The sequence below is a fragment of the Cannabis sativa genome, chromosome 6 (assembly GCF_029168945.1).
Source record: "Cannabis sativa cultivar Pink pepper isolate KNU-18-1 chromosome 6, ASM2916894v1, whole genome shotgun sequence".
NCBI classification, from domain to species: Eukaryota; Viridiplantae; Streptophyta; class Magnoliopsida; order Rosales; family Cannabaceae; genus Cannabis; species Cannabis sativa.
This window is the reverse complement of record NC_083606.1, coordinates 70,736,738-70,756,223: the sequence shown is the minus strand read 5'-3', so window position 1 is coordinate 70,756,223 and position 19,486 is coordinate 70,736,738. Positions and strand designations below refer to the sequence as shown.

Here is a 19,486-nt window from a genome sequence, read left to right as displayed (position 1 = left end):
ATTTTATGCAAATTTTATTCTTCTTCTTTAAAAGAATTTTTCTTCTAAAATAATTACAATTAGTTATTAAATTCTTAAAAAAAAAAATCACTAAAACTTAAATAAAACTAATATTTACGTGGCTCGCCACGTAACTTTCATCTAGTATATATTTATATGTGTGTGTGATATGTATGTGAATGATATTGTGAATGTGTGTGAAATGATGAATCGTTAATTCTATGGTAAAATTTGAGTGTATAGGATCATGTCTATATTTTCTAAAAAAATTATGTAAGCCATTAATGAAGCATAAGAATTTTTCTGTAAATTTATTTTTCTAAAAATTAATTTTAGGTAAAAAAAATTTACGGTGTAATGCTCAAAGCATATGAGCTTGGTTTTGTATCAAAACTCGGCCATGCACACGACCAACACCATTCATGGAACTGAGCATTTATTGCTTTGGCCATGTATGAAGAACACGACCACCATCCTTGGGCACGAAATAACGTACAGTACGAGAGCTAATGAGCCATGCACAAGTTGCATGGATTTAACTCACGCAAAAGGACGATCGTGCCAGCCATGAGAAGCTAAGAGAGCTTCGTCTCTCAGGCAGAAGTCACACGGACCGAAAGGTCCTTCTCCGGCCACCTCCCGCACTCACAACTCCTCACGGAGCCAATCATGGGATCCAAACCCCCTTCGCTTAGTGTGAGGGAGGGACATACATTTGGAGTGTATCAAGATGATGAAACTTAGGAGGCGTTTGGTTGGGAGGAATGAAAATATAGGAATAGGAATGACAATGGGAATAAGAATAGGAATGAAATGGAATAAAATTTAAAATGCATAAAAAAATTGATAAAAAAATAATTAAATTTTTTTCTTGTTACATTGGAATGGTCATTCCTTCCTTTTTAAAATAGAATAGCCATTCTACCAAAATAGTGGAAAGAGCATTCCATTGGAATGCTATTCCAATACTTTAAAATGCAACCAAATAAAGGAATGGAATGAAAATTGTTTCCATTCCATTCCATTTATTACCTCCAACCAAACGCAAGATATTATACTGCAGGGTAATTAAATTCTAAGTAAATTATATTAAATCAAAGTAGTACATGAAACAATTTATTCTTGTGTAACTAGTTCTCCAAAATGAAACTAGATTATTTTTGGACATGATTCATTTATGAGTAATTCTTTGTGAGGGAAATAACCAAGTTCAAGTACTTGTCATTGGCACACTCAATAACCTTATAAGCAAGTCTCTCAAATAATTCATCCATTATTGTTTCTCCAAATTGTTTCACCAAAATAGGCTCTGTAACTGCTCTTATGTAATCTGAAACATATTTCCCTCTTTTATAATTATTATTATTATTGTTGCTTTCTTCAGCTTCAAAATTTAAAGTAGTATCATCATGTTCACTAGTGAAGCCTGCATCTGCTGCTGTTTCGAAAGTATTAAGCTTTTGTAAAGAGAAAGATCCTTCTTTTTCAATCACACTTTTGACTTCCTTTGCACTAGGAAAATATGATGGCATGTTGAAATTATCCACACATTTTGCTTCAATTATATTCTGAAATATTAATAGAGAGGCAGCCAATTATGTATATATGTGTGTATAAATCATTAATTAATTAAATAAGAAATTAATCTATGAATATATATATATACATACCTCCTTGACCATTTCATTGAGTACTGTTTCAAGTATTTCCCAATTAGCAGAATAATCACTTTGAATATTACCAATAATTGTTAATATCATGATACCACCACTCACTATTTCCTCTGAACGACATCTTAAGAAATTTGTGAAATCCTTTTGAAACTGATCCAAATATGCTTTCAACACCAAAGGAGGACTTGTCTTCGAAATGTGAATATTTCCTTTGTTATAGGCTTCTCCAGTTTCATCATCTACTAACCCACTTGGAACCTTAATTTATAATATTTTATATGTATAATACTATTATTATTGAATTAAATATATAAATATTTGAAATAATCATCTCAAAATAATACCAAACATTACAACCCATTACACTCCAAAAAATTTTATTTTTAGTTACAACAAAATGTGTGACTAATTATAAAACATAATTTTTATGCTATGGCTAAAAAGTCTATAACTAAAGGTATTAATTTGTCGCAAAAATTATAATTTTATTGTGACTAAAATTAAATTAGAAACAATTTGTACCTAAATACTAAGTTTTAATCACAAGTAATTTTTTTATTTTAACTAAAAGTCATATTTAATCACAAAAATATTATGTTGTAACGTCTAAAAGATTATCACTATAAAGAAATAGAAATAGGAACGGAAGAACACTCTTTGCTTATTTCCCGTCTTGTGTGTATCCTCCTAAAAGAATTGTTTAAGATTGAAAAAAGTAGTATTTTTGTTTTAGTGACAACAGACTAATAAAAACACAATAATCTACAATGAAAATTAACTTTAGTGACTAGCTAATATTATTTGTAGCGGCATATTTTTAATTGATAACATAGAAAATAGACATAAATGGACAAATAATACTTTTCATATTGAGCCTTAATTATAAACAAACTAACCTTTGACAACCAATGCAAACTGTAAGAAGAGTGAACAATATGAATGGAATTGTTCGGAAAAAGTCTTCCATAAAAACTCCCTGGCATAGCCGCGATGAAGCATGGCCCAAACTTATCGCCCTTTTCATTCTTAAGCTTATCATAGAAACTCGAAAGAGATTGAAAGACGGCATTGAAATCGTTCCCGAAAAGATCGTTGAGAAAAACTTGGAAAGTGGGTGAGTTGATCTTCAAGGATTGGCAAATGGCTTCAATGATGTCTAAAATGTAAGACACCACAGTTAGTGTGTTAGGGCCGGACGAGCAACCCAAGTCTGCCATCATCAAACATTCTGGTAACATTTTATTAGTACCATAAACTTGTTTTATAGTACTTTCTAGTGTCTCTCTCGCAGTTGATATCGCCACTCTCTATTATTAAAAATATTATGTATGAAACCAATTAATTTACAAATAAATTAATTAATTTGAAAAAATGAAGAAATCGTGTAAATACATAAATAATAAAATGTAGATATTAAACATACTTGATGAGAAGAGTTGTTTGCATAGCTAGTTTGGCCAACACCACCATTCATGTGTAGGACTTGCTCTGCATCCATTATTAATATTAGTGTTATAGCTTTTGCTCTGTTTTTATTGTGATGAGAGCTTGTATATATTGATAGTGATTTGTGCTGTCCAAGGGCATATTTTACTTTTACATTTATATATACACATATTTTTATTTTACCCTAATATTAAAAAAAAATTAAATAACCATTTTTAATATTTTTTTATATTATATTTTTGTGTTAATTTTAATACCTTCCCATTATATTAGTTGTCGCCAGAGCTAGGGAACCTGAAAAAATATAGCAGCACCAAACTAAAAATACAGTTATATTAGAATGACAATTTTCAAAATAAAAATTAATATACAAACTTATAATTTAACACACAACTTAAAATACAAGCTCAACATTGCTAAAAAACTAAAAAACAACAAAAATTCTAAGTATAACTAGCCAAAGGTATTATCCTTTGGCTAGTAACAACAAACTAGCACCTTAATTTAAAATTGCTGAAAATCAATATCAAACTGGTTATATTTAAAATTAAAGTTATCGGAAACTTCTCTGCAATTGTAGGCCCTCCACAAAATAACCTACAAAATAACAAAAAATAAAACTCTATTACCACACAATATAATAAAAAGATAATATGAAAGAACGATGATATTAAATATAAGGACTTAAAAAAGATTTTAAAACTTATCTGTTAAAATTGAAAAGTACATTAAAGTAGAAATCATGAGTACAAAAATAGATTACGGGACAAGCCATAATAAATGGCACAAAGTCATAAAAGGCACAAAAGCCTTAAAAGGCATCAAAACCATAAAAATGGTCCAAAAATAAGTGTGGTCTTATTATCATATATACTTTAAACTTATAATAATACTATTTGAATAACTAGTAAAAAGAAAACAAATCCTATTACACTATATTTTAATACAATGTGTGTGTTTGGATATATATGAGGAGATAATTACCTATAAACTTTTAATATTTTATTTGGTAAAATAATTACTAATTACACCCAAAAATAATATTTTTTTGGTGGTTAATACTTAAAACTTTTTAGTAGTATTTACCAATTCTCATGGGAGAGTAATTGTTTAAGTGTAATATCAATTATTTCAAATTACATAATTAAAGTATAATTACATAATCACATCCAATTATTTAATTAAAGTATAATTAAATTGTATAATTACATCCAATTATATAACAATCTAATTACACTATAGTTAATTTCCTAACGCTCTTTAAATCACATCTTACTTTTCTTTTTTTTTTTGTTTGTCTTTTAGAGAAGAAGAATAAAGTAGTGATAATAATAAGTTTTGTTTGGTGGTTGGTCTTAGTCCATGGGTCAGCATGTAATTATGGGCAATTTTATTTTTATCTTGCTTTTTACTACATGTACACTTTTATTTCTGTTTATAATGTTTTGTTATTTATGGTTGTTTTGCTTAATTATTCTGTTCTTTTTTTTTTTTTTATCTTTAATTATTGTCTATTTTGTTTTGGTTACTTGTACTGTTGTTGATGAGGTTCATCGTAAATTTGGTGATGGTTTGGTACATGCATATCGATCTTGTTTGATCTTTAGTTGGGTTTACATTTGGATGCACTGACTGATACGGGCCATCCTTTATGTCTTTTTGTACTTTGTCACTATTTTATTTGTGCACCTCGCATAATACATCCTTGAGGCATTTCTCGAGAGGTGTGTGCACTACAAATTTTTTTACTTTTAGTCACAATAAAACTTGTGACTAAAAGTAAAAAAATTGTGACTAATTATAAATTATTATTCTTATATTGTGATTAAAAAGTCCGTGGCTAAAAGTATTAATCATAAAAATTACAATTTGTTGTGACTAAATATATTTTTAGTCACAATACTTGTTACGACTAAAACTAAATTATTAGTGACAACTTGTAACTAAATATTATGTTTTAGTCACAAGTAATATTTTGTTGTGACTAAAAGTCACATTTAGTCACAAAAAAATTATGTTGCAACTAAAAAGTTATCACTAAAAGTTGTAGTTTTTTGTAGTGGTGCTTGGACATTCGTCTCGTTTATGGTCATCTATAATAAGGTTTTGGATTATTTTTGCATAAACTAAGTAAGCTCTTCAAATTGTACTATTTATGTGCCTTAAGTCGAACTCCTTTATACTTTTTTGTTCCACTAACAAAGTCTCTTGTCTTGTTTTTCCTGTACTTTGTTGTTCCCGAGATGTTTGTTGTTGATCTTACTAGTCTACTAGTAAGCTATTAATTTGACTTATCCTTAGTTCCCTAAAAAAAAGACTTCAATTTATAACTGTGGCTATAATATTTTTCATTATAAAAAATCTTACTTTTAGTCACAACAAAACTTGTAACTAAAAGTGAAAAAGTTATGACTAATTATAAATTATTATTCCTATGCCGTGACAAAAAGTATTAGTCACAAAAATTACAATTTGTTGTGACTAAATGTATTTTTAGTCATAATACTTATTGTGACTAAAACTAAATTAGTGACAACTTGTATCTAAAAATTATATTTTAGTCACAAGTAACATTTTATTGTGGCTAAAAATCATATTTAGTCACAAAAATATTATGTTGTGACTAAAAAGTTGTCACTAAAAGTAACAATTTTTTGTAGTGTTCCCAGGCAATATAAATAACGTATTTAATTCTTCAATATCCGAGTTGGTTCATTTTTAGTTATTGTACTCGTGTCGTGACTATATTCTTGACCAAAATATAGACATAACAATTGCTCCCTGAAAAGTGTTTTTAGAATTAAAAGAACTTTTTAAGAAGAAAATGATAGAAGTATAATTTTCTCAAGCATAATGAGTACACTTTATTTTGGTGGTTAATCACCCAAGAAAGTTGACTTCAGCATTTAAACCTATCTTTTTATTACGTTTCATAGTCCTATTGTAATCCTGGTTCTGCTCTATATTTCTATCACGTGTTTCACACACTTGCACAGTTAGTTTAGTTCGTTATTTCTTCTGTTACTATGTGTCAGTTAAGTCGGTAAGTCTGTTATGCTTACTGACCAATATCTTTGGTCTGTATATATTCTATTTCTCCTGGTCTTTGTAATTAATCTCAATCAATACAGAATATGAATTTCATCAATTCTCTCTTCCGCAATATGGTATCAGAGCGGGAAAGAATTACTTTCCCTGAACGATCCTGATCCTGTCTTCTTCTCCGGCCACAGTATCGTGTTTTCCGTTCATCTTCTCCGATACTCTGTTCTGCGTTCTCCATCTCCTTTTTCGTTCTTTCCTTTATGACCAGCGAAGTTCAAGCTGAGATTCCAATGGAAAGTGAAGATCAGACCACAAGAACTGTTCAAAGTCCTTCTGCTTCTACCGAACATGGAAACCAAGACTTACAATTCATTAATTCGAAGAATCCTCTCGAAGATCCAACAAATCCTTACTTTCTCCACCATGGCGACAATCCAGGTAACGTTCTTGTATCCCAACTCCTCACGGGACAAGAAAATTATGCATCTTGGAGTAGAGCTATGCAACTTTCTGTTTCAGTTAAGAATAAAATTGGATTTCTTGATGGTTCCATCCCAAAACCATCCTCTTCTGATTTTTTTTTATACAACGCTTGGATCAGAAATAACAACATTGTTATTTCTTGGATATTGAATTCTGTCTCAAAAGAAATCTCTTCAAGTATCCTATATGATGAGTCCGCAGCCAACATATGGGATGATCTTAAAACTCGATTCCAACAGAGGAATGGACCTCATATTTACAATCTCAGAAAGGGATTGATGAATCTTAGACAAGATACCTTAACCATTGGTATGTATTTTACCAAACTGAAAACAATTTGGGAAGAATTGTCAAATTACAGACCAAATTGTTCTTGCAATGGCTGCACTTGTGGTGGAGTTAAGAAGCTCCAAGAACATTACCACATGGAATATATCATGTCGTTTTTAATGGGTTTGTCTGATAATTTCTCTCAAGTTCGTGGGAGTATTCTTTTAATGGATCCTCTCCCAGATGTTAACCGAGTCTTTCACCTCGTTACTCAAGAAGAAAATCAAAAAGGCAACTCTACTGCTGGAAACGATCCCAACACCAGCCACGCCTTTGCTTTTCAAGGTGACAAATCAAACAAAGGTGATCAACAAGGGCAGAAATCTCAAGGTTCTAAGAAAGGAAGACCCTTTTGCACCCACTGTAACATACATGGTCACACCATTGAACGGTGTTACAAGATCCACGGCTATCCACCTGGATACAATAAAAATAACAAACCTAAAGATGCTGTTGCAAATCAAATTCAGACTACTGCAGAAACTAGTGCCAAGACAGAAGACACACACACTCTCCTCCCACAACTAAGTGCGACACAGTACCAACAATTACTCAATCTTCTTGCCAACCAACATGGTAATTTGTCTGTAGAAGATCCTTGCACTTCCACAGACACTTCTGGTATGATACTGACCTGTTCTACCTCTAATTTTTTTGATACTTCTTGGATTTTAGACTCTGGTGCCACCAGGCACATATGTAATAACATTAATTTGTTCCAAAGTATCAGTTATACCACTGCTACAAGACTTATTTTACCAAACAATGAAGTCCTATTAGTTAGGCAAAATGGCACTGTCCGTATATCGAAAAATCTCATTCTTGAGGATGTTCTATATGTTCCTAGCTTCAAATTTAATATAATGTCTGTCAGTAGACTAACCAGCAATAATTTTGTTAAGGTTAAATTCTATACTAACAGCTTTTGTATTCAGGAAAGACACCCCAAGACTGTGATTGGCAGAGGTAAAGAAAGGCATGGTTTGTATATCTTAGATGACATTGATGATGCAGCCTGCAACATTACTGTTACAGCAGATACTTGGCATTCTCGATTGGGGCATCCCTCTCATAAACGCTTAGCTTTTTACTTTGCAATAAACTTCATTGTAACATTGATAATGTTCATAAGAATTCTCCCTGTTTTGTATGTCCTATGGCAAAACAAAGAAAACTTCCTTTTCCCAAACATAATGATCTTGCCAAATCTAGTTTTGATTTCATTCATTGTGATACTTGGGGACCTTACCATATCCCGTCTCACTCCAACCATAGATATTTTCTCACCTTGGTTGATGACAAAACTAGATTCACTTGGATTTTTTTAATGAAACAAAAGTCCGATGCCTCCCAAATTGTCACTGATTTTTTATCCTATATTCGAACACAGTTTAAATGCATTTTTAAACGTTTTAGATCAGATAATGCCCCTGAGTTAGTGTTTAAAGATCTTTTTGCAAAATTTGGCATAATGCATGATTTTACTTGTGTTGAAACTCCTGAACAAAATGCTATTGCCGAAAGAAAACATCAACATCTTTTAAATGTTGCTCGAGCTCTTTATTTTCAGGCTAAACTTCCCATCCAATTTTGGAGTGACTGTATCATGACAGCGGCTTATCTTATCAACCGCACACCAACACCACGCCTTAACAACAAATGTCCCTATGAATTGTTATTCCAAGAAGTGCCTCATTATGAGCACCTAAGGAACTTTGGATGTCTAGCATTTGCTAGTACACTCACTGCCCATAGAAGCAAATTCAATTCAAGAGCTCGAACCTGTGTTTTTTTGGGATACCCACAAGGGATCAAAGGGTATCGACTATATGATATTAACAGTAAGGAATTCTTTATTTCAAGAAATGTGATATTTCATGAAAATATATACCCCTTTCACCAACTCAATACCACTAAAGAAATAATTGATCCTTTCTCTAACATTGTATTTCCATCTCCACATGTTTCTGAAACTCTTGTCAATGATTTCCCTACTGTTACTTCCAATCCTGCTTGTACTAACTCAACTCCTCAGGAACAATACCCGATACAAGACACTAGCATACAATCAGAATTTCCTCCCAACGAAGACACAAATGAGGACATTTCCTGTTAGGTTTTATGCCCTAAATAAAACTTTTTACAATCTGATTAGTTATCAATATAAGAAATTTGAAGTGATTGATGTTTGCATGAATTTTACATGCTAATGGTTTAATATGTTTAATATGTTTATTACATTCATACACACAAAATCAGTTAAATCCAGATCATATGTTTATTCACAATTACAGTATCGTCAACACAGTGGAATGTGATTGTGATCATATGAATCAAAAGTTTTGGTCCCTGTTTCATCAGTGTTATTGGGTTTACACTAATGTGATAATCAGCGATGATGTGTACTTACACTTGGAGTAAGTGTTATGTTCTTTCCAGGACATTAGTAAAGTATACTAGTTTCGAATGTATGGAGTATACATTGGACTGGACCGATATTGCAACTAAGTTAAGATATTACAAACTTACCGTTATACATATCTTTCCAAGTCAATATCAGTAGTTGATCTTAAGATTAAAAGAATCTAAATCCTGATATGCTTGGGCTCAACTCAGGAGTGCTATTCATGTTCTTTGATTTATTAGTTAAGCCTACTTTTGGGTCAGGGTGATACGTATATTTTGGGAACATGATAGTATGATTGAGTGGGAGTGCTGAACATAAATATGGAATCTATAGCTTCTACTGGTGTATAGAAGTTAAGTGATGATTCCCTTCGAGCTTAGCAAATAGAAGTAAATGGATGAGCTCTTGTTTAACTGACTAATTATTAGATCATTAAACACCATTTACAGGTAGCTAAGTGTTTTAAGGGGCAAAATACATTGAGGGGTGAGAACGGTAAAGAAATCCCATCTCGATGTAAATCATCTATATAGAGGATCTTTAAATCACAATAAGATTATAACAATGGTTAAATGAGATAGTATATTGGTATCGTGAAACATACAATATGCTCTATATAAGTCTGAGAGTGCAATTCTAAGTTCTAAGAGTGGATTCAACGAAGAATTAATAAGTAGGAATTTACTTGGTAAATTTGGTTCACTTATTGGAAGCTCAGCATATAGATCCATGGTCCCCATTCTAGTTGAGAACATTCTGCTTATAAGACTCATTAATTGATTCGTGATTGATCAATTATAATTCTAAAGTTAGACTATGTCTGATTTTATGAATTTTCACTATTCAGGGGTGAAATTGTAAGGAAAAGAGTTTTCTGGGTTTATTTATTTATTAATGGACTTTATATGTCTAATTAATAATTAAATTAAATGACAATATTATTTAATAATGTATTTTAATTATTAAATAATTAGTTTTGGCATTTAAAAGGTTAGAATTGGAAAATTGGCATTTTTGAGAAAATAGAGATAAAATTTGATAAAATTGCAAAATTAAGTGGGGCCCATTACAACACCTATGGCCGGCCACTTATAAGGCTTTTTCAAATTAATATTTTCATTATTTTAATGCCAAATAATTCTAAACCTAAACCTAGTAAGTTGCCTATAAATAGAAAGTGATGGCTCATTCACAACACAAGTTTTCATAAGCCTTTCTGACAGAAATTTCTCTCTTCAGAAAAACTGAGCCTTCCCTCACTCTCTACCTTGGCCGAAACCTCTCTCCCTCTTTTCCTTCATCTTTTTCGTGACCCTAGTGAAAGAGTAAGTGCCCACACACAGTAAGCAGTAACTCAATCATAGATTGGAAGACTGTGAAGGATCAAAGCTTGAAGAAGAAGGAGATTCGGGCTCAGATCTTGATTATACTCGCTACGAAGGAATCAAGGGTTAGAGATCTGAGTGGAAGGAGACATTTATTCCGCTGCATCAATGTAAGGTTTTCTTAACTTTATATGTGTTTATTTTATCGTTTTAGAAAGTTCATATTTAGGATGTTAATAAACATACTTGTGAGTAGATCTAAGATCCTGGTAAAATAATTCCCAACAACTGGTATCAGAGCCATGGTAATTGATTTACTTACATGTAATTTGGACTTTAAAACGATTGTTTGTATGTTCTTTGGATGGTATTATGTTGTATTGAGTGTTATTTGATGATTGATTGATGATTATGAAATTTTCGTGAAAAATAATTGTTATTTCGGTTCTGGAATTATTTTTATTGGATAGTATGGAAAAAATTAAGCAATTTAGCCTTTTACAGAACTCAATTTGGATTTTATTTGAATTAGTTATGATTTTTGGAAGATTTGACAAAATCGGGAAATTTGTCTTGATAGTTTCATGATCGCAGAGCTGTCCGTACAGTTTCGAATTTTTTCAATTTTCTTCAATTTTTCATACCTTTTCATGGAATTAACTTCCAATTTTTTGTATGGTTTTATATATATACTATTACTATTCCTAATTCAATTCTAATTATCATTTTGAATTAATTTAATTTTTTTTTAATTTAATTCAAGATATTAGTGAAATTTGAATTTGAATAGAACTAGTATTTATCTTTTTGCTTAAAAATCTATCTTATTTTTAAATTTGATTATATTTTTTTTAAATTTAAGGTCAGATATTTTTTTTATATTTAAAATATCTTTTAAGATATTTATAATATCTTTTAAGATATTTAAAAATATCTTATCTTTTAAGATATTTATAATATCTTTTAAAGATATTTATAATATCTTTTAAGATATTTAAAAATATCTTATCTTTTAAGATATTTTAAAAAATATCTTATCTATTAAGATTTTTTAAATCTTTTTAGATATTTTGACCTTATTTAAATTTAAAATAAGATATTTATAATCATGTAATTTTAAATAGATATAAGATATTTTGCTAACTTTTAAATTTTGTTATTTTATTTATTTAAATTAAATTTAAAAAAATCTGAAAAGATATTTTATTTATCTTTTCTAATTTTTATTTAATTTTTAATTTTAAAATAACATTTAATTTTAAAAAGTAGTTAGCAAATTTTGAAATGATATTTAGGTTGGTTGAAACCTAATTTTTCAAATAGTAGGTTTAATTTTAAATTTTTTTTTTAAAATTTTTTCGAAATTAAATAATTTTTTTTTTTTTATTATTTTTTTTTCGAAATTAATTATATTTTATTTAATTATTTATTTTTCGAAATTATTTATTTAAAATTAAATAAATCCTACTTCCAACTATCCAGCTAACCTTGTTGCAGGAGTATGTGTTTTTAGCTTGTATGTAAGTTTTAAAAACCTATTATTACTTGATTGCAAATAGCCATGGTTACTTTTTGCCAGATCTAATGATCTGATGGCTCCCTTGGTCAAGTAAATAATTTGTAACAGGTAAATTTTACAATCTTCTTTCATCTGTGTATGACCTAGCAACATGATAGGATCCATCCAAAGTGTGCCTGTGTGAGCCTATATGTTTATTTTATTATATAGATGCATATAGGTTGTTGCTAAATAAAATGTCACACCATGATAGATTTTATTTAGGTCCATTTAGTTATTGGACCTATTCAATTAATAACAGTTATTCATTTTAAGGTTAAATTCCTCTCTTTTGGGCCTTGTGTGAGAGTTGGGTGCCATAGAAGTGGGTACGACATACTGAACCCAGCACCCCCTCACATGAACTACCCCAATTGTGAAGGCCCATTTGCCTGATTTGAATATCTGTACTAGGTTAATTATAATAGTTTGACCTAATAAAATTGAATTAGCAACATAATTAACTTTTAAAATATATGAAAATTTATTTTCATTTTAATATTTTAAAGTTAATTTTAAGAAAAACACTTTTAGTTTAGATATTATTTCTAGATAAACTATTTGTATTTTTCTTGTATTTAATTAAATATAGAATTTTAACTAACTAAGATTCTTTCTGGAGCTTATTTAATTAAATATTCCTATTTAAGTTATAAATTAGTTGTATCAACTGATTTTTCTTAACTAACTTAAATTTGAATATTTGATTTAAATTTTAAATCAAGTTGAGGAATCTTAGGCATTAGTTATTAAAGATTCTTAAGATATTTTTTTTTAAGTTAATATCTTTTCAAATATTAACTTAAAATGGAATATTTTAGATATTTTTTTTGGTTGATATTTTTTTTTCAAATATTAACTTTAAAAGATATCTTCAAATTAAGTGGTTACAACTTAATTTGTGATATTTAATTAAATCTAGATTTGAAATTATTTAAGTTTTAGATTTTTTTCTATATAACTTAAATTAGATATTTTTTTCAAATTTTTGAAAAGATACTTAGTCAAATAAGATATTTTCTAGATAGTAATTTCTAGACTACTTATTATTTCTAATACTTATATATAGGAAAATATTATACTTTTGTGAAATTAATTATTTAAATAATTAATTTTGGTACAATTTTATTAAGTATATTTTTCCTAGTATTAAATAGAAATTAATAATTAAGGCTTCTCTACACTTAATTATTTATTTCTTGAATTTAATACAATTAATTAAGTTGAAAAATCTAAATATCTAAGTTGATTTTCATCATGATACTTAAATATTTATTGATTTTTCATGACACTTAATTAAATCGAAAATTATTTTTAGGTTGAAATTTAATTTTTCAACTTAAATTTAAATAATTTTCAAAATATATATTTTTCTTTATTTTATTAATCAATTTCGAAATTGCATTTTAATTATGCAATTTTTTCGATTTTTTTTTGAAAAATAGATTGAGTTGTAAATTAATTATTTATTTTAATTAATTCTTGGACCAACTCAAGTCAATGATTTTTTCATTTAATAGATTAATTTAAAATAAGTGAATTTAAAATATATATATTATTAGAAATTGAATTAACTAGTCAAAAGAATATCTAGATAGGTGATATTTTTGCTTGAAGTATTTCTTTTCTATTTTTATTATTTTTCGAAAATTGTATATTTTTTATACTTAATTTTCGAACCCAATAAATATATTCTCAAAGGAAATTTTTAAGTTGCTAATTATTTATTTAATTCATCTTAAATTAATTTCCTTAATATTTATATTTAAGATTATTACTAAGATGGAAATAATTAATTTTATTTCAATCACCATCTAGTATAATTTTATAAATATTATATTAAATTCTTATTTTTGAATTTTAATTCTTAAATAGAATTTAATGAGATTTATTTATTAGAATAATAAGAAAATACATTTTAAACAATGAGCTTTATTATTATTAAGATATTCGATCTCCATTGTGGGTTTTACACCGCGTTTGTTTTAGTGAGTAATCCTCCCTAATGGAGGAACGTTCATTAGCAATTTCGCACCGTTTAATCTCGCATGATAAGTGGTTTGTAAGTGTTTTATATGGTATAGATCACCCTAATGGTGGCGACCATATTTGACTTGCAAATTGCGAAACAATGGTAGAAGCTCATGAGATAGAATAGCCTTGACTCTCGCCTAAACGGGACAACGCTGGATTCTGATCTTGATCGAATAAAAGGTTGCTAGAATGTTTAACATTTTAGATGAGCTGACAACTCTATTCAATGGATGGTAGCTTTGACTCTCGCCTAAACTAGACAATCGATATCGCCTTGTTGAAAACCTTGGAAATTATTTAGGATTGAATTTTTAAGTATTTTCTCATATCATTCCTACTTGCTATGTGCTTATAATTTCTGAATTGATTTTGTGTGTTAAACCATTATTAATTTCTATTTGTTGATTTCTATTATTTTGTAGTATCCTGTTTGTCAAAATGAATCCCATGTTATCACTGTTGACTGAAAATAAGCTGAATGGATCTAACTTTAATAAATGGAATGAGAACATTAATATTGCTCTCATAGGAGAAAGTGCCTTGTTTGTTTTAACCGAGCCGTCACTCCGAAGTGCTCGGGGATAATGCATCCAAAGCTGTGAAAGAAAAGTATGAGCGTTGGCAGAAGGCAAATGACAAAGCTCTATACTTTATGCTTTCTAGCATGGTTGACACCCTCAAAACTCGGTTTTCTAAAACTGAGAAGGCTGCTGAAGTTATGACGAAGTTAAATGAGCTATTCGGTAAGGCATCACTTCAGTCACGCTTTGACGCGACTAAGAAGTACATTAACGCACGGATGGAACCTCATCAAAACGTGCGTGATCATGTTCTCCTCATGTCCAGTTATTTCCAAGAAGCCCAGGATCATGGTGCTGAAATGGACAGTGCTACTCAAGTAAGTCTTATCTTGAACAGCCTGACTCCAGCATTTCTACCATACACATCAAATTATGTCATGAATAAGAAGGAAATTGACTTTCATGAATTAGTCAATGACCTTCAAACTTATGAAAATTTGATTGGAGGACCCAAGAAGAAAGGGAGTAAACCTCATCCTGGTAATGGTAATGGGACGATAAAACCTGAAGCAAATGTTGCCTCTGCTTCAAAGCCCAAATCGAAGAAGAAGTGGAAGAACACCAAGAAGCGATCAAAAGTCATGAAAAAGACTGCTTCTTCTGGTGATGCTACACTTAAAGGAAAGTGTTTCTACTGCAATGAAAAAGGCCATTGGAAACCCCAATGTCCTAAACTTCTTGCAATGAAACAAGGTATTTCCATTAATAAACTTTAAGAGTTTAGTGAATTATTATCCAATTGGATTTATGATTCTGGACTAAACTTTGTTTATTTGTTTTCTTCTTCTTATAGGCCAAGCTACTTGAACTCAATTGAGTTGGATCAGCAAGCTGGACCAAGGGTGAAATCGTCCAGATGAAGATGAAGCTCTTCAATTTATTTTTTGAATTAATTGTTTTAGTTTAAAGACAATTTGGATTTCAAATTTTAGTTAGGGATATTTATCCCTGTTTCTCTCATATTGTTGCAATATTTTTTTATTATTAATAAAGTTTTATTCGAAATTCCCTATTGCAATTTATGAGATTGAGCTTCATTTAATTCTATCTTCATCAATTATTACCACATTATATTTATATGTTTGTATGTGTAAGTGTTTTTATTATTGATGCAAATTCTATAATATTTACAACTCTTCATAGAGTTATATTATATAAACACTAGAAATTATTTCTATGTTTATCAATAATTGTTCATTCTCATACAATTATTAAGAATTTGTTTAATAAAAGGATCTTATGATCTGATAGGGGTGGAGAAAAGTTAAGAAAACTATGCAGTTCAACGATCTTTTATATCTAATGAACTCTGGATAGTATTCAACTCCACATAAACTCTATCACACTTAGAGAATCATGATCTTTACAACCTTTAGGGGTGGATCATAATCTCTATATACTTAGGGGTGGAGGTTATCCATAGTACCCTATATGTATATTCTTAGGGGTGGAGTCTATTCCACAATTCCCTATGAAACACATATCTTGTTTAAACATAGAAGTAATATAATGAGTCAGCTATTGTCAATATAAATTCTTGATCTTGATTGTATGTTCCATTTCAATTTTACTGTTGTAAGTAAGAGTTTGATACCTTTGAAAGTTCTTTGTTAAAGTTTCACACTACCTTAATTGAGTGGGAGAATTTTAAAGTTCTATACCCATCTTCATTAGGTTGATAATTGTGATAGGTACTTAAGAACACTACTGAAAAGCAAATCTAACCATTCACATGGATAGGTATAGCTTATCAGAATTATGAGAATAAGATAAAGAACTCTAGTTCAGTCCATTCAAATGACTTGAACATAGAATTCTTAATCCTCATAAAATTTGATGGTATCTTAATTCTGATTACTTTATCTCTGGCATGTATTTTTCACTTCAAATACTAGTCTGCTATGTTGATGACTTAGTCTTAACTTAAAGTTTCAGACTAATACAAAAGTCACAACTATGTAACTCTCTAAACAATCAGAGGTTAAAAGTATTATTTAACCAGACATCTGCTATTGAGTGGGAGCTATCTGAGATGTAATCAAATAGGGAACATTAGAAGATATTCAAGAAGGATTTATGAAAGTGATCTATATGTCAGATATTAAGGAACTGTGTATCAGTTGTCTTTGTATCACACCATCTAATTTCGAAATTCTTAAGATGGTGCTTACTTTGGGGGTGGAGGAATTATTGTATAATAATTCAAGCTCTACCAGAGAAGAACTATAACTTGGTCTATTCGAAAATACCGTAAAGTTATATCACCGAAGAAAAGTCTACACCGTATTATCTCAATTACATATTTTAAAATATGAGAGATATGTCCTCTCGTTAATCTCGTATGTACTTTTAAAACAGTAAAGATTTCAGTATCCCTTGATGAGTAAAGCATATAGTAAAGGATGTTTCATAAGAGTATTTATGAACTAGTTTCCAGAAGTTTGAGTGGATTCAAATATACTACACTTGATCTGTAGATCAAGACATCAGATTGACCTATTTGCACAGTTTGTTTTATATTAGTGCAAGTGGGAGTTTGTTAGGTTTTATGCCCTAAATAAAACTTTTTACAATCTGATTAGTTATCAATATAAGAAATTTGAAGTGATTGATGTTTGCATGAATTTTACATGCTAATGGTTTAATATGTTGAATATGTTTATTACATTCATACACACAAAATCAGTTAAATCCAGATCATATGTTTATTCACAATTACAGTATCGTCAACACAGTGGAATGTGATTGTGATCATATGAATCAAAAGTTTTGGTCCCTGTTTCATCAGTGTTATTGGGTTTACACTAATGTGATAATCAGCGATGATGTGTACTTACACTTGGAGTAAGTGTTATGTTCTTTCCAGGACATTAGTAAAGTATACTAGTTTCGAATGTATGGAGTATACATTGGACTGGACCGATATTGCAACTAAGTTAAGATATTACAAACTTACCGTTATACATATCTTTCCAAGTCAATATCAGTAGTTGATCTTAAGATTAAAAGAATCTAAATCCTGATATGCTTGGGCTCAACTCAGGAGTGCTATTCATGTTCTTTGATTTATTAGTTAAGCCTACTTTTGGGTCAGGGTGATACGTATATTTTGGGAACATGATAGTATGATTGAGTGGGAGTGCTGAACATAAATATGGAATCTATAGCTTCTACTGGTGTATAGAAGTTAAGTGATGATTCCCTTCGAGCTTAGCAAATAGAAGTAAATGGATGAGCTCTTGTTTAACTGACTAATTATTAGATCATTAAACACCATTTACAGGTAGCTAAGTGTTTTAAGGGGCAAAATACATTGAGGGGTGAGAACGGTAAAGAAATCCCATCTCGATGTAAATCATCTATATAGAGGATCTTTAAATCACAATAAGATTATAACAATGGTTAAATGAGATAGTATATTGGTATCGTGAAACATACAATATGCTCTATATAAGTCTGAGAGTGCAATTCTAAGTTCTAAGAGTGGATTCAACGAAGAATTAATAAGTAGGAATTTACTTGGTAAATTTGGTTCACTTATTGGAAGCTCAGCATATAGATCCATGGTCCCCATTCTAGTTGAGAACATTCTGCTTATAAGACTCATTAATTGATTCGTGATTGATCAATTATAATTCTAAAGTTAGACTATGTCTGATTTTATGAATTTTCACTATTCAGGGGTGAAATTGTAAGGAAAAGAGTTTTCTGGGTTTATTTATTTATTAATGGACTTTATATGTCTAATTAATAATTAAATTAAATGACAATATTATTTAATAATGTATTTTAATTATTAAATAATTAGTTTTGGCATTTAAAAGGTTAGAATTGGAAAATTGGCATTTTTGAGAAAATAGAGATAAAATTTGATAAAATTGCAAAATTAAGTGGGGCCCATTACAACACCTATGGCCGGCCACTTATAAGGCTTTTTCAAATTAATATTTTCATTATTTTAATGCCAAATAATTCTAAACCTAAACCTAGTAAGTTGCCTATAAATAGAAAGTGATGGCTCATTCACAACACAAGTTTTCATAAGCCTTTCTGACAGAAATTTCTCTCTTCAGAAAAACTGAGCCTTCCCTCACTCTCTACCTTGGCCGAAACCTCTCTCCCTCTTTTCCTTCATCTTTTTCGTGACCCTAGTGAAAGAGTAAGTGCCCACACACAGTAAGCAGTAACTCAATCATAGATTGGAAGACTGTGAAGGATCAAAGCTTGAAGAAGAAGGAGATTCGGGCTCAGATCTTGATTATACTCGCTACGTAAAGGAATCAAGGGTTAGAGATCTGAGTGGAAGGAGACATTTATTCCGCTGCATCAATGTAAGGTTTTCTTAACTTTATATGTGTTTATTTTATCGTTTTAGAAAGTTCATATTTAGGATGTTAATAAACATACTTGTGAGTAGATCTAAGATCCTGGTAAAATAATTCCCAATATTTCCTCCACAAATTCTCCAGTTGCACCACCACCTACTGTCAGACGCACCAGCAGGGTCTCAAGACCTCCTTCTTACCTTCGTGATTATGAATGTCACTCGGTTTTGCAAGACAAAACCTCTACTCCCCATAATCTACAAAAATTTTTATCTTATG

The 19,486-nt window shown here is 30.1% G+C and overlaps 1 protein-coding gene across 1 annotated transcript; it reads right to left on the bottom strand.

Moving 5' to 3' along the window:
• Positions 1-1,058: 1,058 nt before the first annotated feature.
• Positions 1,059-3,255, bottom strand: LOC133038914 (probable caffeine synthase MTL2). Its single transcript, XM_061117561.1, has 4 exons — positions 3,097-3,255; positions 2,570-2,980; positions 1,671-1,931; positions 1,059-1,568 (listed from the first exon to the last, which is right to left on the bottom strand). Exons 1-4 carry the CDS (start codon positions 3,169-3,171, stop codon positions 1,176-1,178), a joined length of 1,140 nt encoding a protein of 379 aa, XP_060973544.1. The 5' UTR covers positions 3,172-3,255; the 3' UTR covers positions 1,059-1,175.
• Positions 3,256-19,486: the final 16,231 nt, after the last annotated feature.

Excerpts from the sequence above, each read along its gene's own strand:
- LOC133038914 (XM_061117561.1), bottom strand. The coding sequence starts at position 3,171 with ATGGATGCAGAGCAAGTCCTACACATGAATGGTGGTGTTGGCCAAACT. Across the intron at positions 2,981-3,096 it reads CAAACAACTCTTCTCATCAA|AGAGTGGCGATATCAACTGC; the intron begins GTATGTTTAATA and ends TTTTAATAATAG. Across the intron at positions 1,569-1,670 it reads TCAATGAAATGGTCAAGGAG|AATATAATTGAAGCAAAATG; the intron begins GTATGTATATAT and ends TTAATATTTCAG.